The following is a 24,002-nucleotide window of genomic DNA, read 5'->3' as shown; positions in this document are numbered from 1 at the left end:
ACAGGCGAGTCAGAAAATACGACCCCTTCTTACATCACAGGAGGTTGGTGGCACCTTAATTGGGGATGACAGGCTCGTGGTAATGGCTGGAGCGGAATAACTGGAATGGTATCAAATACATCAAACACATGGTGTTCCAGGTGTTTCATGCATTTAATTTGCTCCGTTCCAGCCATTATTATGAGCCGTCCTCCCTTCAGCAGCCTCTTGTTTCGTACAGTTGAAGTCGGAGGTTTGCATACACCTTAGCCAAATACATTTAAACTCAGTTTTTCACATTTCCGGACATTTAATCAGTAAAAATTCCCTGTCTTAGGTCAGTTAGGATCACCACTTTATTTTAAAGAATGTGAAATGTCAGAATAATAGTAGAGAGAATGATTTATTTCAGATTTTATTTATTTTATCACATTCCCAGTGGGTCATACGTTTACACACACTCAATTAGTATTTGGTAGCATTGCCTTTAAATTGTTTAACTTGGGTCAAACGTTTTGGGTAGCCTCCTTGCTCGCACACAATTTTCAGTTCTGCCTACAAATTCTCTACAGGATTGAGGTCAGGTTTTTGTGATGGCCACTCCAATACCTTGACTTTGTAGTCCTTAAGCCATTTTGCCACAACTTTGGAAGTATGCTTTGGGTCATAGTCCATTTGGAAGACCCATTTGCAATCAAGCTTTAAGAGAATTTTCAATCCCAATGATAATAACTATCAATCAATAGCTTTGACCAATCCCAGAGGTTTGAAAGACTATGGGTGTAATAATAATTAGGCAGCTTAAAGACTCAGCTTATGCAAAAGATTAGTACCGTTTATTCAGAGAACGTTCTAAAGTCCATTATACAAAGAAATCAATTTTATAGCTGCGCACATACTTCCACACAAACAGTAGGTGAGTTTTATCCTTCTCCATAGTTCTCACCACTGTGTATCACTACCCAGCCGACAATTCCATTCCCCCGAGATTAGGGAAACCTTGAGAAGTATGCCATCATAAGTTCCTCAGAGGCCTAGCCAGGTCGGTCCAAACACAGTTTAACTGTTCTCGTTTTTTTTCTTTGGGACTGTCACGTTCTGACCTTACTTCTTTTGTTATGTCTTTGTTTTAGTATGGTCAGGTTAGGTGGGTTGTCTATGTTCGTTTTTCTATGTTGTGTTTTGTGTTTGGCCTGGTATGGTTCTCAATCAGAGGCAGGTGTCGTTAGTTGTCTCTGATTGAGAATCATACTTAGGTAGCCTTTCCCACCTGTGTTTCGTGGGTGATTGTTTTCTGTTGAGTGTTTGTATCTGCACCAGACAGAACTGTTTCGGTTTCGTTCGTTCACTTTGTTGTTTTTGTTCAGTGTTCTATTACTTTATTAAAAATATGGACACTTACCATGCTGCGCATTGGTCATCACCTTCTTCCAACGGCCGTTACAGGCACACACATACAAGTTCAAATCCTAAGCTACGCCTTGCTCAGACAGTCTGTGATTTTCCACTATACAGATACATTGTTTAATCTAATTCTGACTAAAACTACACATAATTTTATGATTCTAATCAATTTCATTCAATTATAAGGTTTCAGAGTGGAATTATTTTATCATTATCTTTCAACATATACATTATTTTATGACTGATGTCTTGAGATGTTGCTTCAATACATCCACATAATTTTCCTGCTTCATTATGCCATCTATTTTGTGAAATGCACCAGTCCCTCCTACAGCAAAGCACCCCCACAACATGATGCTGCCACCCCCATTCTTCACGGTTGTGATGGTGCTCTTCGGCTTGCAAGCATCCCCCTTTTTCCTCCAAACATAATGATGGTCATTATGGCCAAACAGTTCTATTTTTGTTTCATCAGACCAGTAGACGATCATTGTCCCTGTACAGTTGCAAACCGTAGTCTGGCTTTTATATGGCGGTTTTGGAGCAGTGGCTTCTTCCTTGCTGAGCGGCCTTTCAGGTTATGTCAATATAGGACTTGTTTTACTGTGGATATAGATACTTTTGTACCTGTTTCCTCCAGCATTTTCACAAGGTCCTTTGCTGTTGTTCTGGGATTGATTTGCACTTTTCACACCAAAGTACATTCATCTCTAGGAGACAGAACGCATCTCCTTCCTGAGCGGTATGACAGCTGCGTGGTCCCATGGTGTTTATACTTCCGTACAGATGAACGTGGTACCTTCAGGCATTTGGAAATGTCTCCCAAGGATGAACCAGACTTGTGGAGGTCTCCAATTTTTTTTCTGAGGTCTTGGATGATTTCTTTTGATTTTCCCATGATGTCAAGCAAAGAGACACTGAGTTTGAAGGTAGGCCTTGAAATACATCCACAGGTACACCTCCAATTGACTCAAATGATGTAAATCAGCCTATCAGAAGCTTCTAAAGCATGACATAATTTTCTGGAATTTTCAAAGCTGTTTAAAGGCACAGTCGACTTAGTGTATGTAAACTTCTGACCCGCTGGAATTGTGAGAGTGACTTATAAGTGAAATAACCTGTTTGTAAACAACTGTTGGAAAAATGACTTGTGTCATGAACAAAGTAGATGTCCTAACCGACTTGTCAAAACTATAGTTTGTTAACAAGAAATGTGTGGAGTGGTTGAAAAACGAGTTGTAATGACTCCAACCTAAGTGTATGTAAACGTCCGACTCAACTGTACATGTAATACATTTCATGAGTAACCCTAGTAATGAATGTGACTACAATGAAGCCCTGCTGCATTTTGCGCGATTTGGCGAGCGAAAGACTAGAACGTAGAAGAGGAAATGTTCCTCTGTCTGTCTCAGAGCCAGGTGTGCCACAGATCTGTCCAACCCTACTCCTGACCTTCACCATAATGGCCTTTCAGACTCTGCCAGGACATTTGTGTCTTTGCAGCTTGTCTTTGACAGCTCACACTGGCCAGGGCCAGGCAGGCAGTAGTGAAATATGGAGCAGAAGCAGTGATAGCTGTAGGAATAGGAAGATCAGTCATCCACAAACACCAGAACCTTCTATGAGCTTGATATGATGAACACTGCCTCCGACAACCAAATGTAGACCTACATGACGGCCTCAGCTATCCCCCCCCCCCCCCCCCTGTTTGTTTCTTATTTTGTTTATGGGAGTGCACAAGGATAGCATGAGATCTTCTCATCTTGAGATAAGATCTTGCTAGCTAGTGGCAGTAGTGAAATCTCCCCTAACAGCGAGTTCAAAGCAGAGGTAGTAGCCGAGGAAAAGACGAGTGATGAGAACAGACAAAATTACAACTTTGAAAGTAGCGACAGGGCTAGACCAAGGCTACATTCGGTTTTATCCATGAGCTCGTTAAAACTAGCCTATTGGTCCCTAGTGTAGGAAGACAGTAGGTGATCCTAGGAGGTCCTGTTCCCTCCTAGGGCCTTGGTATGACACTGAACCCCAGGCCAGGGCTGACAGACAGACTCACCTGTTCCAGGCTCACACTCCTCCAGGTCCTCGTCATCACTGGGACACTCAGCAGAAGCCACCAAGATGTCATCCGAGTTCTGAGACTGAGGAGAAGAAGAGGACACAACGTTGGCGCTTTGTTATCTATACAGTATTCAGTCTTTAAAACTCTTTCGTGGTCAACGTCGAACATTAATAATTATAATAATGTTTAATTATTAAACAATAACACAAAGTTATCCCCGCAAAAGAAAGCCTTGCAAGTGAAAGTTAATTACTTGAGAATACTTCAGGAGAACTCAGGCTGGGGTATTGCACTCCTTGCTGTTTCCACCAGGTCAATATTAGAAAAACAGTTCATTATGGGCCAGGGTTCAATTTCATAGTGCTAGTTTCATGATGCAATGATTGTGCTCAAACAGAATCATCCATTTTTTTTCTTTCCTACTACCTTCTGTACCTAGACATACATTTATATCCCAGACATATACAGAAGCTACATAAATATCATATACAGTGAGTTCCAAAAAGTATTGGGACAGTGACATTTTTTGTTGTTGCTGTTTTGAAATGATACAATGACTATGAGGTTAAAGCGCAGACTGTCAGATTTTATGAGGGTATCTTCATCTTTATCGGGTGAACGATTTAGAAATGACAACTCCTTTTGTACATAGCCCCCCCCATTTTACCAAATGGGACCAGAAGTATTTGGACAAATTCACTTATATGTGTATTAAACTAGTAAAAAGTTTAGTATTTGGTCCCATATTCATAGCATGCAATAACTACATAAAGCTTGTGAATGGATGCATTTGCTGTTTGTTTTGATTGTGTTTCAGATTATTTTGTGCCCAAAAGAAATTCATGGTAAATAATGTCATGTGTCATTTTGGAGTCACTTTTATTGTAAATAAGAAAATAATCTGTTTATAAACACTTCTATATTCATGTGGATGCTACCATTTGTACGGCTAATCCTGAATGAATCGTGAATAAGGAGTGAGAAAGTTACAGAGGCATAAATATCATACCCCCCCAAAAAATGATAACCTCCCCTGTTATTGTAATGGTGAGAGGTTAGCATGTCTTGGGGGTACGATGTTTGTGCATCTGTAACTTTCTCCCTCATCGTTATTCACAATTCATTCATGACTACCTATAACCATGGTAGCATCCACAGGAAGGTCGAAGTGTATAGAAAACATATTATATTCTCATTTACAATGCAAGTGACTCCAACATGACAAAATACATTATTTACCATTAATTTCTATTGGGCACAAAACAATCTGAAACACGACCAAAACAAACAGAAACTGCATCCAACAAGTTTGTAGACTTACAAGCTTGATGTAGTCATTGCGTACTCGGAATACGGGACGAAATACTAAACTTTTGACCACTTTAATACACATTATAAGTGAATTTGTAGCAATACTTCTGGTCCCATAAAATGGAGGGACTATGTACAAAAAGTGCTGTAATTTCTAAATGGTTCACCCAATAATGGACGAAAATACCCTCAAATTTACGTTGACAGTCTGCGCTTTAATCTCACAGTCGTTGTATCATTTCAAACCCAAAGGTCTGGATTACAGAGCCAAAACAACAACACATTTGTCACTGTCCCAATGCTTTTGGAACTCACTGTAGTTTGATCCGGAGATTACACGACTGCATCAGTTTGTCCTCACATGTCAAGGCACAGAAACCTCACGATAAATCATATCTGCACATGTTTGATATGAGACACCACTTCTTTTTTTTTTGACAGCTCTCACATACAGTATATTAATCATTGGACTGCCCTGAGCTCTTCTCAAACAATGTTCCATCAAACTGTCATCGCAGTTTCGAAGACAATGTTTTCAATTCAAACATGTATTCAACTGTCACAGTGTATTATTCACCCACATAATATATCAAAGGAATAGACACAGGGAACTATTTTGAGGAGAAAAGGCAGTGTCAGTAAATGTAGTGATAAATGTGGTCACTACAAGCAGGTGTGGCCAACCCTAAAGCTGTCTGCCATTATGACCTTCTGAAAGAGCATTGAAATTCAACAAGGGCTAGAGAAATCTAGTCCATGTAAATCTATGCTAATGACCTCGGTTTGCATAGACAGGGAGGTTTGACATTGGAGGTAAGCAGTTAGGCCATGATTGACATCAATTTATCGCCTTCATTATCGTATGGACAAGCCTAATCAACTGATTTAGCTGGAGGAAGTAGCCTTTGCCCCGCCGTACAGTATCAATGCATTTACAGGGTTCGGATTTAGCTGGAACTTGACATGCTTGCTGGGCAATGGCTGTTACAGAGTACTGTCATCCATCAAATGTGCTTTCAAGAAAGTCTGGAGGCGTGGTTAGTGTATGAAAAGTTATCTAAAGCTATCTAAGCTATCTATAAGTTATCTATCTTTCACAGCAAAGCTTTAGCAACTGGGATCAGAACAATTGCTTGGCCGTGTGAAAACTGTAGGACGATTAAAGAGTTGTCTTGTCTGGCCCTTGTGTCTTACTGTCTAATCCACACATAACAAATAACGGCATCGTTGTGGCGTTTTGATTCTCTAATTAAAACATGCTTTATTGCTGCATATTAGATCTGCCTGACTGCGTACATAAAACAATTACTCCCTCCCTTCCTGTGTCTGTGTATACAACGCCTGTAGTTTCATAAGCAAGTTTATTGTTTCTGGTGGAACTGTAGGTATTATTAATTTGGTTTGTTTTCGTAATTTATGACATGACGCCATGACAAATGTTCGTCTCAGGTACACGAAACACTTTCAATGTAAACCACTGCCTGGGGAAATGATTACAGTATCTTATATCCCACTACTGTCGTCTAATGGCACAGAGGGAGTTAGCTGACTGTGAGAATGATTGAGCTTGTGTTGTTCAGTAGCACACGTGCTAATCTTATGAGGAACCTAGAAAGTACAGGATGGAGAATAAATCATAGCCACAACAGAAGAGAGAGGATTGCCAAGTGAATACACTGTCGCACCCTGATCTGTTTCACCTGTCCTTGTTATCGTCTCCACCCTCTCCAGGTGTCGCTTGTTTTCCCCAGTGTATTTATCCCTGTGTTTCCTGTCTCTCTGTGCCAGTTCGTATTGTATGTTTTCAAGTTAACCAGCGTGTTTTCCCGTACTCCTGCTTTTTACTATTCTCCCTTTTTCTAGTCCACCCGGTTTTGACCCTTGCCTGTTTCTGGACTTTGTTCCCGCCTGCCTTGACCACGAGCCTGTCTGCCACTCTGTACCACCTGGACTCTGATCTGGTTTTGACCTTTTTGCCTGTCCACGACCATTCTCTTGCCTACTCCTTTTTGGATTAATAAACATTGTAAGACTCCAACCATCTGCCTCCTGTGTCTGCATCTGGGTCCCGCCGTATGTCATGATAAACACAGGTGTTTGTCTATCCCAATCAGAGTGTTAGAGAAAAAATGACTTTGAATATAACTTAAACTTGTACTGTTTAATATTTCAAGTGACTAATGTTGTTTGAAATATTCAGACAGCCCGTGAACATAAATGATGTTTTCATGTGTAGAAAGGACAAGCTTGGCAGTTAGAAACATTCTGTTGGGAGCCTAATAAGAGCAGCTCTGAGGTGGTCTCTCTGTAAACCCCCCCCCCCCCCCCCCCCCCCTCTCTTTGCTCTGCTGGTCTCCCTAGGGCTATTTATATTAGTCCAAGGTTCTATGTGGGGTTGAATTGTGGTTCATCAACATTCATGCAAATGACTACCGGATCGCTGGATATGGAAATAGGCAGTTTAGCCATGACTGGCATAAATTGTTACTGAGTGTGACCTTCAATCATATCTTGATCAACAAAGCCAAAGGCTGAGGGGAAAAAAAGGTTGAATCCAAGAAATGGGGGCGTATTAAAGGATGGAGGTCCCTTGACAACTTACACTGAATGTGGTGGGGCCTTTTGCGTGGATCTATATGCCCACAGGCGGCCTAATACATATGCAAGTCGGTGTAGAAAAGGAAATGTAGCTCTGTCTGCTAAAAAAAAAAAAACTGTAAATGTAGCTTTTGGGGGATTTACAGCTTTGTAGCTGAAAAAAAGGAGAAGAAAAGAGTGCATCACGCTGCTGAGGGAGTTTTAAAAACAGCACAATGACTTCCACAGGGTCTGGTGGTTTTTTATCTGGTGTGCACTGTGACCATGACATTGAAAAGGCATCATACATGAATTAATTTCCCCCAACAAACCAGGAAAACACTTCCAATTGAGAGCTAACGTATGTTCAAAGACGTGTCTAGGTCCAGTGCTTTGTCTGTGCTCCCTTCTTGAAAGCTCTTGGTCTTAATGAGTAATTACAGCCTCTTATTGGCAGAGGCATGCCAGCATGGTTATGTTGAAAATGTGCAAAGGAATTGAGAGAGAGAGAGAGAGAGAGAGAGAGAGAGAGAGAGAGAGAGAGAGAGAGAGAGGGAGATTGGTCCTGTGAAAGTGCTCTTTAAGGGTTGTTTTGATTTGTCTGCCTGGTGAGTGGCTAAATGAGCTATAATGTAGATGGAGTGTCTGTCTCATGCAGCCAACCTCCTGATAATGGACATATTGCCTGTCTGGCGGAGTCCCTTCGCAAAACCTTCCCATCTAAATGGTTACTTATGCTGTCTGTCTAATGCCTTCAGTCCTAACACGAGCTCACCCACAGTCCTTGTCACAGTCACCTCTAACATTAGGAAAACACCATACGTACAGCTCCTTATAGTACAATGATAAAACCAGGATTACTGAATGAGGGACAACATATGAAGGTTAACATACTGATTAAAATGGCTAGTCTTAGTTAGCAGTCATCATTACATCACCTAACGCACCATTGGTCACTAATAACGTTCAACATGGCTCTAGTACCCTGCCTCGCATGCCCCCACCCGGCCTTCCCTCTGACCTGGGAGATGCTCTCCCTCATGCTGGGTGAGCGTTGCCTGCGGGTGGTGGTGGTGGCCATGGTGGTGGTGGTCTCCATGATGGTGGTGGACATGTCGGAGGCTGCCAGTGGGGTGGTGGAGGTGGTCTCAGTGGTCAGCACAGACAGGGAGTCTCCCACCAGCCTCAGGTTCCCCTCAGCCTGGACACTGGGGTCATTCTCTGCCGCCAGCGTCAGCACCTGCAGGCCATTATAGTAGAGGCCAGAGATCTGGCCCTGGAACGGCCGGCCCTTATCCTGACCCCCGATCTTTATCGCTGCCTGGCTGTTGAAGATAGTCAGCTGTCGTCCTGTAGTGAGGTAAAGGAAGAGGAGGAAGAGGGATCGAGGTCGAAAGATAGAAATGGAGAGAAAGGAGAGAGACACAAACAGGCGGACATCCAATTACAGTATGAGTTATACCGTTCTAGATACCCAGAAGGGCCTTGGCAACAGATTTGGAACTCAGCACAACAAGTTAAATGATGGAAGTATATGTTAAAAGCTTGTCTGAAATGTTCAACTCAATGTCAGTGGTCTGGTTTGTATATTTAGTCATCGTACTGGTCACATATATTGGCCCAATATATTCTGAGGGTAAGATGTGGTTAGTTTGAATGTTATATTGGTCAAGTATTTTCAATCTTCAATTGAGTTAGTGAATTGGCTCAATCCTGGTCACAGGGTCCAAACAAATGTGCTTTTCAAATCAGTTAAGTGTTTGCGAGAGGGGAAGATGGCACAACAATGCGTATAATTTGACTTACATTTCACTATCAGTGTGTTTACATAGAGTAATGTGAGAAAAGAGTGTCATGGGAAATTGTAAGCACATTGCTTTCCTCCATTAAGCACAGGGAGTTGTTTCTCTGAATTGAAGGACAGCTAGGGACAGGGCATTTCCCCTTCATCCTCTCAGTCATAAGCTGACGGACCAATCAGCGTTGCTCCTCTGGGACCCACTGTACTGAGTGGACTGACTACCTCTGGTGGAAGGGAAGTGTTTTCCCCCTCCCTTCCTCCCTCGGGTTATCTAACTCCACCACTGACAGCAGCATTGGTAAACACGGTCCCTGTTACGTCACCCAGTGAGTTCAGCATGTCGAGAGAGGGTAATGTCGTGTGCCAATCTCAGGAGAATTCTAATGAACTATGTAGCTGAGTGTTGCAGTGACAATAACCTAGAGGTCTGTCAGGGTCTCAGCCCCTTTGTCCCTGAATGTCTGTGACATGGTTGCCAGGGACGCAGGGAAGTCATCTGGAGTTATAGCAGGGAGAGTATAGTGGTGTTTAGTGGGGTCACGTTAGTGCGTGGTTTTTAGCATGGTCAGTCAACCACAGCGTGGACTATACATGACTAGAGAATTTAGAGGGACCAGGATGTGAAATCAAGTGGAAGGTTTATTGTGGATACTTACACCTTGTTGCAAGAACCACAAACATTAGATGAAATGCTCTATGTTCCATTACCAGCTAATTATCCCAGTTGTTTAACAGGTTAGTTATCACTTTAAATATGTTTCTGTCACAAGAAGTATAAACAGATAACAACAAGGTAAGAAAATCAGCAGCATCTAATTAAACACAATAATTGGAGGGACGTTGTCGGAGGGTTAGTCAGGGGTTACGTTTAGTTCATTAATTTAAAAATCTCTGAAGAGGTGCAGCATTCCCAAATGGTCTTGGGGATTGCAAAGAATACCTACTAGATGTACTGTTACCCATTTGGTATATATATTTCTTTAGAATGGTACTAAATGAGCCGGGGTACGTTACTCGAAATGCCCGAGGTGGCTGTTGGAGGATATATATCTAGGTTCCCATCCTAGTCACTACGATCCACAGTCAATTTCAGTCCAAACATACCCAACGTGTAGCTCTATACCGTACATAGGTAACAGCATTTGATCCTTTGCCTCTTGGCACTGCACCTCTTACAGGGATTTAAACAGAGGGATTTAACTGGATTTAGTAACTGTTTAATGGATTCATTCATTTTTTTCGGTTTACCTTTGTCGAGTAGCCACTCGTCAACTACCCGACCAAGTCGGTATGGGATTCTTTGTCTAGCAATAACCAGGCGCTCATTATCAAAGTTCCCTTCAAAGAATTTGGAGAGACAGATTAGAGGTTAAAGTCTGGAAGTTGAAAGATCACAAGGTTAGAGACAGGGCATCATGGCTAACACATTTAGCAAGTTATCAATTTTAACCCAGCTTCAGGTTAAAAGAAACTTGTGCTTTACTTAGTGGTATTTAGTTAAGGGACAGTAACAAATGGTACATTAGTTAGAATGGTGTTTATTTCTATTTATAACATACTGAGCTGGATCATTTAGGGGGATTGGTGTAATTATGACATTTTTAGCAAAGCATCAGGGCTTAAATGCATACAAAATAGAAGAAGAGATTGAACTGTAATTGGTAGAAAACAGCAAGAAAGCAACAATGCATGCATTCAAAAGATAACCATTTAGAAGCATGAGTAAATGTCAAGAAGACATTTTCTGGTTGTTCTCATGTCAATGGAAGGGCGATGGCGTCTGTTAAGGGAAGTAGCCTAGCAGGGTTCTTTATTCTTGACGAAAGGGATTCATGATATCATCAAAATGTTATACACAGACATTTCAATCAATTGTTGTTATTTACTCTGAACAGATATACTTTATGTATACAGTATAAAACAGTCTGTTAAGCGTGATTAACTTTACAGATATAAGATTAGTATTTATTTGTGGAAGACATATATTTCTTTCAACTTTTAGCCCCTTTTCTCCCCAATTGGTAGTTACAGTCTTGTCCTATCGCTGCAACTCCTCTACGGACTCGGGAGAGGCGAAGGTTGAGAGCCATGTGTTTTCCCGAAGGACGACCCTCCCAAGCTGCACTGCTTCTTGACACACTGCTTGCTTAACCCGGAAGCCAGCCACACCAATGTGTCGGAGGAAACATCATCCAACTGGTGACTGAGGTCAGCTTGCAGGCGCCCAGCCTGCCACAAGGAAATGGGATAGGGCCTGCCAAACACTCCCCGAACCCGGATGATGCTGGGCTAATTGTACGCCGCCTCATGGGTCTTCCGATCAAGGCCAGCTTTGACACAGCTTGGGATCGAACCCGGGTCTGTAGTGACACCTTAGACCACTGCGCCACTCGGTAGGCCCTATTGAGGACATTCTATTGTGAACAAATCAAAGGCTCCCAAGGTATGGGATATGACTCTATCTCCTACTAGGCATTGCTTTAATGAGATAATTAATTTTCTCCCTTGTCTGTGTGACTGTGGATGACACGCCTTGTATCAGACTCAAAATGAAATAACGAACCAAAAGAAGGACCACAATGGCATCTGAACTTTCTCTGTGACAGTTCTCATCTAGCTCAAAGCCCTCATTTCCACTGCTCTACTCCTTTCACATACGGTTACAGTAATGTTATGATTGGGCCAATTACTGACTGGGTTAGTGCCCCATTGGTGGAGTGCTAGAGTGGATGAAGCAGCCATTATAAAATAAAAAGAACCTTGGTAAAACTAGCCTTGAGCAGCACTCCACTTGACTGTACTGGAACCAAACACCTGCGGTAGCATAGTAACCTAATCTTACCCTGGTGCTCTTAACCTACCTTGAAGATACAGTACAACAAAATGCCTGTGCCAAATATGGGTATACAACTGATTGTCTGACTAGACACGACTTGTTATGTCAGATCATGTATTGAATATCAGGAAAGTGGAGATGGAGAGAGTTCTCTGTCATTGAGAACAATACCTTTACTAAAGTAGTTAGAGAATAGCTGAACTGCCCCTATCAATTACAATCTAGAAAATCATTGACACATTTTGGAGAATTCTTATTGTTAGTTTGGCCAGTGTGAGTGGAAAAGAAACAGATCATTAGATACTACATGAATCATAAGGATGCAATGTAAAAAATGTTTTGGATTTGATTTGTCAGATTGCATGGAGGAGAGACAGAAGGTGAAGGGACAAGGAGCAGACGACAGAATATTATTTTTTAACCTTAATTTCAACTAGGCATGTCAGCTAAGAACAAATTCTTATTTACAATGACGGCCTATACCGGACGACTCTGGGCCAATTGTGCACCGCCCTACGGGACTCCCAATCACGGCCGGATGTGACACAGCCTGGATTCAAACCAAGGTTTGTAGTGACTCCTCTTGCACTGAGATCCAGTGTCTTAGACCGCTGCGCCACTTGAGAGCCACACACCTCTTCCTCCTCCCCTTTTCACGCCACACACACATCATCAGTGCTCTCATATAAAAGCTAATTTTACAGGCGGGGGGGGGGAGGGGGATAAAACGAAAGCTGAGATTTGGATGAGGGTTCCTTCATTGCTCTGAGGCTGTGCGAAGATCCCATTCTCAGCATCCACTCTGCCACCGGCCAAGCTGGCTGCTACAATTACTACGAAGAATCCGAATCCATCCTCTGCTAGATGTACTCGGCAAGGCAGCTTGAGGGAAGTGTGTCCATTTCAGATTGTTATTAGATTGTTTATGCAGTAGTTATCTCTGCCCACCATGTGGCGACTCCATAAAGTGCTCTGAATAGATAGAATAGTGAAATGGCACATATCAAAACTGAATGCTGGGGCGTGCTGAAGAAAACAAATCAATTTACTCTATGGCAGAAGGCAAACTTCCAATTCCATTTGGACTTGCTTGCCAAGAGCATCCAACAACTGTCCCTGAATTGATGTGATATTTTCTGTTTGATGGCTTGAGCTGGAATAACCGTGCACCTTCCTCCTTGTCTGTGTTGTTAAAATACAGCCTGGGTATCTCTCTCTCTCACACTCTCTCTCCCTCTTTCTTTTAATGTATACTTATCTGGCGCTCCCACTCATCCCACCCATTTCAAAGTGTCCTGCTCCATGCCTTACCTGGTGGGTAGCGCTCGACCGGCTGGTTGTCCACCTGGAGGGTGGCGTTGCCACCACTGCGTGTGAAGCGCACAACATGGTACTTGCCATCGCTAACTATGACAGCCGGCTCATCAATGGTGATGTCGTCTGTCCCCACGTTGAAGATCACGCCAATCTTTCCTTGTTCCTGGAGATAGAAGAAACAGAAGAGATGTTTGACTTGGGGTGTCTGAAGTGAAAATGCAAGCGAGAAATTCCCAAATCTAAAAATGTGTTGAAAATAGTGGCAGCTGCTGTACTACTGATGTGTAAAGACATTGGTATTGTTTTTGTTGTTACAGAGCTGCAGGGCTGGAAGTACCCTTGGTTGAGCAGCCCAGAGTTATCCTCTGTGACATGGGCAGTATATTAGACTAGTGCATCTCTATCCGTTCCATTCACCACACGCTTCCCTCTGCGGTCTGCATCAGGCTCCCTGATGTGGCTCACTAAAGACATGACCCTGCTGGTACTCGTCTACCAGAAATGACCTTACCCATCCCTCTCACTGCGTCTTCTATCACACCTGGAATCTCCATAACAGGCCAAAGTCACTGCCTCAGTCTGCCTCAGCTAGGAAACTGGGCTGGGGAGCCCATTCACTACCGCGCGTGCGGGCGCTCTGTGCCCGAGCGGGCTTTGCACGTCTGTAGCCCCTGTGATGGGACTACAAGGTCACAGTGGTAATGTGGCAGTGTGAGAGCAGACTCACCTCCCTGAAGACCAGACCAGCGGTCTGACAGCTTCAACAATATTCCATCCCAATCTACAGGGTGACAACCAAGCTTACTTCACACATCATTTGGTACTGTCAGTAATTTGGGATGTGGTATTGTGTCTTCATGAAGATGACAAGCAACCGCCAGGTTTTTAAGCGGGTAGCTCGGGAATTGATTCCCACACAGCCATTTGATGAGCAGAATAGAAACCAGTCGATCCTTCAGTGTAGACATCTGAAAGGTCAAACTGCCAAAAGGTTGTCACCGACGATGAGAGAATATGGAGCCTCTCACCACTCTGGGTCACCTCAACCGTCACTTCCTCAGGATAAATGAGGACAAAGTTAGAGGAGCATTACAGCCACCAGGAAATGATACTATGTAATATCCTGTCCATCCATACACTGCAGTGTCATGATGGTCATCTGTTATTGGTTATCTAGTTAACATCTTGTCTAGTTATTTGATGACTTATCTTTTTTATTAACAAAGTATGGGCTTTGCACAGATGTAGCACCGATCCATTACATCAGTGTTCTGAACTGACAGAACCTTGGAGTGACCCCACCACTGCTACCACCTAAACAGCACAACCCGTCAGTGTGTCCTCCGCTGCCTATTCCCCATAGGTAAATATTATACTTTTATACTCCTTTGCCAAGATAATCCATTCACCTGACAGGTGTGGAATATCAAGAAGCTGATTAAACAGCAAGATCATGACATAGGTGCACCTTGTACTGGGGATAATAAAAGGCTACTCTAAAATGTGGAGTTTTGTCACACAACACATTACCACAGATGTCACAAGTATTGAGGGAGTGTGCAATTGGCCCGCTGACTCCAGGAATGTCCACCAGAGCGGTTGCCAGAGAATTTAATGTTAATTTCTCTAAAATAAGCTGCCTCCAAAGTCGTTTTAGAGAATTTGGCAGTACGTCCAACCGGCCTCACAACCGCAGACCACGTGTATCCATGTCAGCCCAGGACCTCCAATCCGGCTTCTTCACCTGCGGGATCCTCTGAGACCAGCCACCCAGACAGCTGATGAAACTGAGGAGTATTTACAGTGCATTCGGAAGGTATTCAGACCCCTTAACTTTTTCCAAATTTTGTTACGTTACAGCCTTATTCGAAAATGGATTAAATAAAGAAAATCCTTATCAATCTACACACAATATCCCATAATGACAAAGTGAAAAGAGGTTTTTAATTATTACAAATAAAAAGCAGAAATACCTTATATAAATATTCAGATCCTTTGCTCAAAATTGAGCTCAGGTGCATCCTGTTTACATTGATCATCTTTGAGATGTTTCTACAACTTGTTTGGAGTCCAGACAGGATGACCACATCAGTGAATCAACCCACTCAGGTGACGCACCCCCTCCAGGGACGGCATGAGAGAGCCCCAGTAAGCCAGTGACTCAGCCCCTGTAATAGGGTTAGAGGCAGAGAATCCCAGTGGAAAGAGGGGAACCGGCCAGGCAGAGACAGCAAGGGCGGTTCGTTGCTCCAGAGCCTTTCCGTTCACCCTCCCACTCCTGGGCCAGACTACACTCAATCATATGACCCACTGAAGAGATGAGTCTTCAGTAGAGACTTAAATGCACTGTATGTCTGTAATAAAGCCCTTTAGTGGGGAAAAACTAAGTCTGATTGGCTGGGCCTGGCTCCCCAGTGGGTGAGGAGCCCTCCCAGCCCCACCCATGGCAGCACCCCATCCCAATCATGTGAAATCCATAGATTAGGGACTAATTTATTTATTTCAATTGACTTTTTTCTTTTAACAACTGCAATTGTTGCATTTTGCGTTTATATTTTTTGTTCAGTATAATATTTTTTACATTTTTTTGTCATTTAGCAGACACTCTTATGCAGAATGACTTACAGGAGCAATTGGGGCTAAGTGTCTTGCTCAAAGGGACATCAACAGATGTTTCACCTGGTCGGCTTGGAGATTCGAACCAGCGACCTTTCGGTTACTGGTCCAAAACTCTTGATCGCTAGACTACCACCAACCACCAACAGTTGGTGCAGAAGCTAGCTCCTCCCTTTCCTTGGAGATAACAGTTCCGTTTGGGGTCAAGAGCAAACTCCTTCAGTCTGCATTCCTCACATTAAGCCCTGTGATTTCTCCTGAATCCACAGTGCAGTAGGGGAAATGTATCGGAGCCCAGTGTTTCAAGTTAAGGAGAGCCCCTACTGTGCACTCCACATTTCTCATGCTGAAAGATCCCATTTTACAATCACCAAGTGTGACGTTCACTGACCCCATCAGTTATTTTCATGGAATTACAGGGTGACATTTCTCCTGGTGCAGCAGGGACCTGGGCTGGGGAGCGAGGGTGTGGGCTGGGGTATGTACAGGTTACATGGAAAGGCAGAGTACTTGGCTATTAGGAAAGGTGAGGGAAAGGACATGTTCTTCTCCAGTATTTACTGCCCTCCGGCTCAACCCCACGCGGCGCCATAAATTAGCTTGCCTGTTGAACGGCTGCCTGCACCAGTCAAAGGCATGCCCGTGTAAGCTGTGAATAAAGAGCAGGCTCAGGGTGTCTCCCACTCTTAGGCCATGGACACGGTCACTGGCCCAGCTGCTCAGTGTGAGCTATTGTCCCCTTGCCACCACCTGGGTTATGTTCCTATAATTTGCCATGCTGTCGCCAACACCTGTGTGTTCAGCCTGCTCCCAGTGCACTTTAGTTCACATTGCAGGGGGAACTGGGTGGATGCAACTTTGCAACTATTTAAAATGTAGTCACTCTGTTATTTACCACTGTGACTGGGGAACATGAAACATAGCTAAGAACAACAGTGATACTCACTCCACACCGCCACTCTGCTACTGAATGGTGCTGACCGAGGCCAGGGGATGTGGTGGGTGGTGTACATTAAGAGCAAAGCTATGAGAGCGTAGGCCCACTTTAGTGTGTTTCCGTGTGCATAGGAGGGACCACAGTACATCTTAACATGAACATCATGTTCCTCTGTTTGATGCATAGTGTAGAGTGGACCATCTCATGTTCTTCAAATAAGGGGAGTGATTTCAATCCAGTCTGCTCCTGTCTTGCCAGCAGCGGTCCAGTCACAGACAAAGCAGGTCCACACCAGACTTCTCTCTGTCCTTCTGATGGTTCTCCTGGTCTTTAGAAACCAGAATCTGGACAAGTAGTGTCAGCTCGAACCCCTTTTAAGCCTCCGTGTCCTTTATTCCCACTGATTTAGAGTCCACGTTGAAGCCAGGCAATTGCTGGCTGTTGTTATCAGCAGTAGTAACAGTAGAGAGAGCAGAACCATCAGCGCTGTAGGACTGTAATATCTGACAAATCCCTATAAGAGCCTAAAGAACCATCTTGACTAATCTGGCCTGGAGGTAGAGTGCCATCCCACCAGTCCCTGCACATCGGTGGGCTGCCGCAAGGCAAAGAAAGGCCTTTGGTCCCTTCAAATTGTGGTCTTTGTGAATATTGCAGTGACTTGAGTTTCCCATGGCCTCAGGGCTAGGGCTGCAGACACAACTGCTCCTCACTTTTTTTTCACGAAGCTATTCATATTCAGATGAGTGAATCGAGATGAATCACTTAGATTTCAGTCTTCACTGTCCTCCCAACCAAATGCAAATGCCCACAAATACCATATTAGAAGCCCAAATACATTATACTATGTTAAAAGTGCCACTGTGAAGCCTCTGTTTTCAGAAAACATGTCTTGCAATGGATTTAAAGGGAGCTACAGTACACACTTACTCCACGAAGGAATGCAATTCTCACCTGAAAAACGAGTAAATGGAAGTCTGCTTGCATATTGGAAATGAATATGAATTCAAACCAATGAACTAGGTTCTGTTTCAAAGAACTAATTTCTACATTAGAGAAACAACCATGCTAAAACATAACGGATATACGACAGTGATGATTCCTTGATAACTTGGAATAGTACAGTATGCATGCACCAAAAAGGGACGTTAGACATCAGACAGGACTTGGGTAGATTAGCAGAGTTTTTAACATCCCCAGCAATATTGCCATATTTGGTATATTGAAAAGCTTGAAAGTCACCTTTGCTTATTTCTCTTTGACATTCCCCCCGTGCATAGCAGTGCTATTTTGCAGTCTCGCCCAAGGCTAAATTCTCATTGCCCTTGAGGCATGCCATGTAGAATTCATAAAGCAGCCATGGGGCTCTCTGGACCTAAGTCAGCCCCAGCCAGCCCCCAGCTCTGGATAGGACAGCCATAAATCATTGAGTGGCTGTGGCTCTAGGGCCGGGCCAGAGACGAGACGAAGTCCATTTGTCCTTCTTGATCACATTATGGCCTGTTCTCTCTCTCTCTCTCAAATCAAATTATATTGGTCACATACACCTGGTTAGCAGATGTTAATGCGAGTGTAGCGAAATGCTTGTGCTTCTGGTTCCGACAGTGCAGTAAAATCTAACAAGTAATCTAACAATTCCCCAACAACTACCTAATACACACAAATCTAAAAAGGGGGAATGAGAATATGTACATATAAGTATATGGATGAGCGATGGCCGAGCGGCATAGGAAAGGTGCAATAGATGGTATAAAATACAGTATATACATGTGATATGAGTAATGTAAGATATGTAAACATTATTAAAGTGACATTATTTAAAGTGGAATTGTTTAAAGTGACTAGTGATCCATTTGTTAAAGTGGCCAGTGATTGGGTCTCCATGTAGGCAGCTGCCTCTCTGAGTTAGTGATTGCTGATTAGCAGTCTGATGGCCTTGAGATAGAAGTTGTTCTTTAGTCTCTCGGTCCCAGCTTTGATGCACCTGTACTGACCTTGCCTTCTGGATGGTAGCGGTGTGAACAGGCAGTGGCTCGGGTGGTTGTTGTCTTTGACAATCTTTTTTTGCCTTCCTGTGACATCGGGTGCTATAGGTAATGGAGGTCAGGTAGTTTGCGTTGTGCAGAACGCTCCACCCTCAGCCCAAGGCCCTCCATTTGCTGTACCAGGCTGTGATACAGCCCAACAGGATGCTCTCGATTGTGGATCTGTAAAGGTTAGTCAGGGTTTGGGTGATGAGTTTCTTCAGCCTCCTGAGGTTGAAGAGGCGCTGTCGCTGTCTGTGTGTGTGGACCATTTCAGTTTGTCGTTGATGTGTACGCTGAGGAACTTAAAACTTTCCACTTTCTCCACTGCTCAATGTGGGTAGGGGGGTGCTCTCTCTGCTGTTTCCTGAAGTCCACGATCATCTCCTTTGTTTTGTTGATGCTGAGTGAGAGGTTGTTTTCCTGACACCACACTCCGAGTGCCCTCACCTCCTCCCTGTAGGCTGTCTCGTCGTTGTTTGTAATCAAGCCCACTACTGTTGTGTCGTCTGCAAACTTGATGATTGAGTTGGAGGCGTGCATGGCCACGCAGTCGTGGGTGAACAGGGAGTACAGGAGTGGGCTGAGAACACAGTGGGGCCCCAATGTTGAGGTGAAGATGTTGTTTCCTACCTTCACCACCTGGGGGTGGCCGTCAGAAAGTCCAGGACCCAATTGCACAGGGCCGGGTTGAGGCCCAAGGCCTCCGGCTTGACGATGAGCTTGGAGGGTACTACGGTGTTGAATGCTGAGCTGTAGTCAATGAACATCATTCTTACATAGGTATTCCTCTTGTCCAAATGGGATAGGGCAGTGAGCAGTGTGATGGCGATTGCATTGTCTGTGGACCTGTTAGGGCGGTATGCAAATTAAAGTGGGTCTAGGGTGGCCGGTAAGGTGGAGGTGATATGATCCTTGACTCGTCTCTCAAAGCACTTCATGATGACAGAAGTGAGTGCTACCGGGCGGTAGTCATTTTGTTCAGTTATCTTTGCCTTCCTGGGTAAAGGAACAATGGTGGCCATCTTGAAGCATGTGGGGGACAGCAGGCTGGGATCGGGAGTAATTGAATATGTCCGTAAACATATTGAGTCGCTCTGCTGACTCAATAGCACCACACAGTCAACGTGCTGTACAACACCTGTTTGACAGCCAACTTAAGGCAGCATCTTTCCCTGTTCTGGTAAATAAAGGCCAAGCCTTCCAGGGTATTTCTTCCCCAAACACTGTGTTTGGGCATTAACATGGTCTGGCAGGTTCTGTCAGGAGAGGCCATTGTTAGCCTTCCACCCTGCTGTTGTGACAACGACATTGGCGCTTGTGGGGGCATTTCCCAGGCCTCTGGCTGCCCACCGTCTGGAACATAAAGACCCACCGACCAACCACTCTGTCTGGGTGCAGTTTCATGTTCCTACCTGCAGCTACTCTTCTGCTCCATGGCACACACAGCACAGATGGCCCATATCCCGATCGTAACATTTGGGCCAGTTTCAAAGGATAAAGTAGAGCAATCATAGTGTGAGCCTGAAGGGGAGGCATGTCTAAAATATGAGCCTTTACAGGCGTATACTGGGCGTATATCGCATTTCACTACCTCCCAGTAGGCATTTGAACGTAAAAAAAAAAAAAAGAAAACATTTTAAAAAGTCAAAATGCATTTTTGGGGTTTCAGAAATGCCTTCTTGAACATGTGAACTTACATGTGCCTTAATAACAAACTCAGATGTCATCTGTAAATATAAATAAAATGTGAATTCTCAACTATTTAGACACAGAGAAAATACAGAATCTTGCCTAGCCATGATTGGTTGAGATAATGAGGGGACTGGGACATTCACGAGAAAGAGAGCCCATTCAAATGGCTCATCCTGCACTTTGCAACCACAGATATTTGAAAAGGCCCATTGGATTTACTAATATTTTCATCATGGACAACATGCAAAGTGTAGATACAGCTTTCAATACCAGTGGTGTCCTGAATACAGCTACTGGTATCGACACAGCTCTATCTTCTGTGACGAAAGCAGTCTGGAGTGGTAGAAGCGTGGGAAGGATTATTTTTGAAAGTGTTTCAGTCTGCTATGAATCATCATAATCCATACATCGGTAAGCATCTGTTAAAATGCTAAAATAGCTACATGCACATACGTTGTGGTCTCAACTGTATCAAAAAGTAATTTCATTGCTAGCGATTGTTAGCTATATAGCTAGCTAGCTACACAGTTCCATACAGGTACCATTATAGCAAATATATTTCTAACTAACCCAATATAGTTCATCTGTGTCGTTTACAGTGGGAAGAAATGAAGCATAGTGTCACGGTCGTCATAAAGAGGAGACCAAGGCGCAGCTTGGTAAGCGAACATCTCTCTTTTATTAAAGAGTTAACACTGAACTAAACCAAACCGACCGAACGAACGAACGAACGAACGAACGAACCGTGAAGCAATATGGCTAGTGCAGAACAGGCAACTAAACATAGAATATAACCCACAAAACCAAAATGGAAAATGGCAACCTAAATAGGATCCCCAATCAGAAACAACGATAAACAGCTGTCTCTGATTGGGAACCAATTCAGGCCTCCATAAACCTACATATACCTAGACATACCAAAACCCCATAGATATACAACAAAACCTAGACAAGGCTAAAACACACACCACCCTCGTCACACCCTGACCTAACCAAAATGATAAAGAAAACTAAGATAACTAAGGTCAGGGCGTGACACATAGTGGGCAGAACAAGCAAGGAGGTGGGCAAAGCCAAACACGAGCTAGTGAGATCCTATTGGCGTCTTTATGGCATGTATTTGCATATTTCCATTTGGGAATGCCTCCTCTGTGAAGTGGACAAACTTAGTTCGACCTTGCACTCCTTCTAAACTACGCAATTGAAAAACAACTGTGGCAAAGTATCAAGTCTATAAAAAGCGCACTGTGTTCGTAACAGTTTTTAGTTTTGGGAACAGAGAAATGTTTTGAGATCAGATGTTTCCTCGATGACAAAATTAGCAGAATGTCGGCCCAAATTCACCCACTGTAGTTCCATCCTGTCCCACTACCCACGACTGGACTTCCTCTCACTACCATATTTGGTGGTGAGAAAATGCTCTAAAAGGATGTTTCAGCTTTATAGCCCCTGTGACGTGTCTGGGTTACCCCTTCTGTCTGTGGTTATTTTTTTATTTTTAATTTCACCTTTATTTAACCAGGTAGGCTAGTTGAGAACAAGATCTCATTTACAACTGCGACCTGGCCAAGATAAAGCAAAGCAGTGCGACACATACAACAACACAGAGTTACACATGGAATAAACAAACATACTGTCATGACGTTGGATAACATGGCTATGAAGTATACTTCTTCAATCCTACCTCCACTACAATAGTGGAAGACAGTGACTGGTAGTAAAACTACTACAGACTCACTCGACACCAATTCTGACTGACCTCCAGACATTGACCTGAAAATAACCTGACTACGTCAGACTCATTCTGAACAAGTTGTAATCTGCCAGGATACTTGGTTTCCTTCCCTTGACATGCGTGCTTGCGTAAGCATAAACACACATGCACAACGGAACATCCAATTAGGATTTATGCTAGGATCACTTAAGGGTCCGAGATGAATACCAGCCTTAGTAAAGTTGAACACTTATTTTGGGTAGCTATAGCACTCACCAGTTTTCTTCTCAGAAGTCCATAAGTCATCCCTGTAGACTGCCCAAAACTAGTGCCTTACAGCTGTAGACTTCATATAGTTATCAACTTAGGATAGTACCCTAAGCAACACCCCACAAATTAGGAAAGCCCTAGATATGACATTAGACAATATAGATTTTAAGGTTGTTTTTTTGCATGTCCAGCTGGTAATCTAGCCGGCTGGTAATTACGAAGATAAATGTTTGCTAAATCTAGCTAGTTATCTTGTGTCTGCATTGATATTGTTGGGATGGAATCAGGTTAAGTGTGTGCAGGGCATTTTAGTACAGCTGTAGCAGTCACCAAGCAATAACAACTATAGAACATGAATTAATTCATGTTTTATTATATTTTTCTGGAATTTGCCTTTCAGCATAAACCTGCTCTTCGTCACCAGTACAAGGAGATGACGAATGGTGAACAAGCAACACTTCGGGTATTTTATCTTTGTACTTTTACTTATTGCCTGGACTTGGGGGTCAATGAATGTTATTGCTGGTATGCAAAGGTTTTAATGTCTTGTCTATTTTTTTCTCTGCTTTCCTCCTTTACAGTTTGAATTATCTGGAGCCTGGTGTTGTTGTGGCCAAGGAGCTTCCACTCAGATGGAACCAGGTCAGCTGCTGTGCAATGTTGACTTCCTTCCAGAGATGTGAAAGCATCCCCCGGACTGGACAAAGCGAACATATATTTTTAAGAAGATCAGGACTTTTGCAATGAAAAGGCTATGGACATAACATGTCTTGCTCCGAAGAGTAGGACAGAAATACGCTTTCAGGCACATGACCTTGACATGGCGTTGCCCTCTTTGAGAACAGCGAGCACCATCCCCCGCTCTCTGCTTCTACAACCAGACTGCTGTGGGCAGAGTGAGGTCGTAAATTCCTAAGGAAAACCTTGCCTCATGGTCACACAGTATAGAGAGTGAAATTTTCATGGAGCACAAAGGAATTGCTTCCACCTTACAGAACTCGAGGTACGAACACATTTCATGTTCCGGAGAAAGTATAAAAGATCGGTGAAGAATCCAGCTACGAACTGGTCCGTTTGTTACAACTTGGGAAGCTCAAGAGAGACGGTGTGGCCACATTACCATAACGCTATTTATATAATAGCCTCAGATATGAGGTTTACATCTAATTGTTGTATAAGATGAATGAGTGAGTATGATACTGTTTGTATAATTGGGTAATATGATTGTGGACTGTTTAATGAAGAAAAATACAATTCCCTTTTGATTTGAACTAAATCAGAGGACCGCCTCTGAGCCCAGTTAGGGTCAGACATCCTGGGACAGCCCTCTTCTGCCATTCCGAATAAAACCAAACTTTGAGAAATTATTACCATTATGGGAGGACAAAGGTTGTAGAATCTTTTAACCATACCACGTGGTTAAACTCTTAAACTATCGATACCGACAGAATAAGAACTA

General features: G+C 43.4%; 1 protein-coding gene across 4 annotated transcripts in view; it reads right to left on the bottom strand.

The window, feature by feature from the left end:
- The window catches only part of LOC110533130 (neurexin-2-like), a 422,662-nt gene that overhangs the window by 3,690 nt on the left and 394,970 nt on the right, over positions 1-24,002 (bottom strand). For 3 of the 4 annotated variants that reach the window (XM_036933223.1, XM_036933224.1, XM_036933226.1), the window contains 4 exons: positions 13,282-13,450; positions 10,383-10,472; positions 8,355-8,683; positions 3,440-3,524 (listed from right to left, as the gene is read on the bottom strand). In XM_036933223.1, coding sequence (XP_036789118.1) covers positions 3,440-3,524; positions 8,355-8,683; positions 10,383-10,472; positions 13,282-13,450 — 673 coding nt within the window. The remainder of the gene's footprint in view (positions 1-3,439; positions 3,525-8,354; positions 8,684-10,382; positions 10,473-13,281; positions 13,451-24,002) is intronic. The other variant, XM_036933225.1, reaches the window with a different exon arrangement.

This window comes from Oncorhynchus mykiss, chromosome 10 (assembly GCF_013265735.2).
Source record: "Oncorhynchus mykiss isolate Arlee chromosome 10, USDA_OmykA_1.1, whole genome shotgun sequence".
Lineage (NCBI taxonomy): Eukaryota > Metazoa > Chordata > Actinopteri > Salmoniformes > Salmonidae > Oncorhynchus > Oncorhynchus mykiss.
Note: the sequence above shows the minus strand (reverse complement) of the source record. Positions and strands in the feature narration are given on the sequence as shown.